Here is a 2,203-nt window from a genome sequence, read left to right as displayed (position 1 = left end):
ATATACTTAATCTATTTGATATCTGTGAAAATGAATTGAGTGTTCGCATTTTCTTGCGCTGGGTATAACACCCAGAGTGTCAGTGGCTCACCAATAATTGCTCCCCGGTACACGTATGGATGATCGAATGGTGACTTATTGCATTATGTAAGCGAAAAACTATGAAAGTTTCGGCGGCGGCTGTGAGTCACGGCAGCGCTCGCTGAATCACGCTCAAATAATCATTCTTATTCTCCCAATTACCGAAATAATATAAAGTTTTACAGTGTGTATAATATAGCTTAAATATATAGTAATGGATGAAGAAGACTGATCAAACAACCCACAGCCAAATTTCCGTGCGGTACAACATTTCATTTCTCGAGGCGTGCACTGAGAGAATATTTAAAATCCTACGGGAAAGAGAAATAAGGAGATTTGTGCGCAAAAGTTGTAGGTATGTTACACCTTGTTACAGTGCATACCATTTACTTTTTTACTAAGTAGTTATCAGTGTAAGGTTAAGTAGGTATTCTTGATTTTAAACTTTGGCGTTGCATTATGCTCGCGCACGTTTTTAATCTTTTTGGCCGAAATAAAATAAAGGTACGTCACCTATCGCATTAAATATCTGTAATAGTAAAGTATTCTTGTTTCAAGAAGTGTTCTTATATCAGAATGTTTATCGAGATATTAAGTTATAAAGTCAATCCCTGCTATATATCAGTCTCAGTGTTAAATTTAGTTCGGTAGTAAAACATTTGCTGGTTTAAAAGTATAAATTAAGTAGGTATGTGCTTATCATTTATGAAATTATACAAGGTATTAATTAATGAACTGTTCTGTTGAAGGCAGACAGTTATATTTGAGATAAAAGTTTCGTCTTAATTAAAGTGTTACTCTTGGTAATTACTGAATTTAATTTCAAAAACTTAGGATAAAAATATTTAAGGAATAATTAAAAAGAAAACATCAGTTTTTTTTAATGAATTTTATTATAACAAAGTGTTAACTTATAATAAATACTTAATAGTTGCCTAAGGTTCCGCCGCCTGATACAGGGGCGGGAGATCGCGGGGCGAGTCACTGGCATCACATCTCGGGCACGCAATAAATACACTCGCGACGGCATTCACACAATAAATAACATTAATCAGTGGGCTCGGAGAGCTAGGAACTTTGAGTGGGCGCGGCGGCGCTGGTGGCGCTGGCGGCGCTGGCGGCGCGGGCGGCGCGGGGGGCGGCGGCGGGCGCGGCGCGGTCAGCTGGGCGCGGAGTCCCCGACGCCGTCCACCTCCTGCATCATGCACATGCAGCCCACCGACACCCGCATGGACTGCGACTCCTTGCGCGTCTTGTAGAACACCTGCACGAGGTCCTGGATCTCCACGCACTTCATGATCACGCCGTCGTGGCGGTGCTGGCAGCACTCGTTGGGCGGCACGTTCCGCTGGGCGCACCACTGGTTGCTGTTCTCCGCGCACTCCATCACCTTGATCCGCCGCGGGACCCGGTCCTCGTCCTCGTCGATGCGGATGGTGATGGGGCACACGGTCCGGTTGAGGACGTCGTTCACGTCCAGCCTGGGGCGCTCCTCGTCCCGGGTCGGCATCGCCGTCGCCGACACGAACACGATCACGAAAACGATCCACATTTCTTTCGCCATTATTTGTGAGTTTTGTTAAAGTGCAACTGGAATGTATCGGTCAGATAAATACTGAAGGATGGTTAAGGTCGGCGCGTGTTGTCTCAGCGGAGTTGTGGTTGCGAATCATGCTGAGGTTTACGGAGGCTCCACTTTATGTAGAGTTGGAGAATCATCCCTCCCGGCGGCGGACCCCGCGGCCGGTGGGCGGGGCGCGGGCACTCGCGGCGGAGCGCCGGCCGCGCGCTGACGGCCGTGGAGCGCGCGGAACTGTGTCGCCGTGTGCAGTGAAAAATTAGACATAAACGCGTGTTGTGTGTGGTGCGTTCTTCTAAGTGAGACTACTTGGATTTTTTACCATTAAGGACTTTTAAATAGGTAAATGTAGTTTGAATTGGAACACTTTATTTATCTTAGTACTTAGTAAGTACTCTATCTTTAGTAATATAAAATAAATAGTACTTATACGTGCTTTATACAAAAGTAAGCAAGAATTACAAAATCTTTGTTAAATGTTTATACCTATTTGAAATTATTATAATAAAATTTAAGCTAGGTAACTAATAGAAGAAGTAGCTA

General features: G+C 44.4%; 1 protein-coding gene across 1 annotated transcript; it reads right to left on the bottom strand.

Annotated features, from left to right (window-relative positions):
• Positions 1-1,104: 1,104 nt before the first annotated feature.
• Positions 1,105-1,738, bottom strand: LOC132902278 (uncharacterized). The gene has a single exon (XM_060946710.1). It carries the CDS (start codon positions 1,643-1,645, stop codon positions 1,241-1,243), a length of 405 nt encoding a protein of 134 aa, XP_060802693.1. The 5' UTR covers positions 1,646-1,738; the 3' UTR covers positions 1,105-1,240.
• Positions 1,739-2,203: the final 465 nt, after the last annotated feature.

The sequence above is a fragment of the Amyelois transitella genome, chromosome 11, assembly GCF_032362555.1.
Source record: "Amyelois transitella isolate CPQ chromosome 11, ilAmyTran1.1, whole genome shotgun sequence".
Taxonomy (NCBI): Eukaryota; Metazoa; Arthropoda; class Insecta; order Lepidoptera; family Pyralidae; genus Amyelois; species Amyelois transitella.
This window is presented reverse-complemented; position numbering and strand designations above follow the sequence as displayed.

What these genes read in the sequence shown, in the direction of transcription:
- LOC132902278 (XM_060946710.1), bottom strand. Translation starts at nt 1,645, where the DNA reads ATGGCGAAAGAAATGTGGATCGTTTTCGTGATCGTGTTCGTGTCGGCG.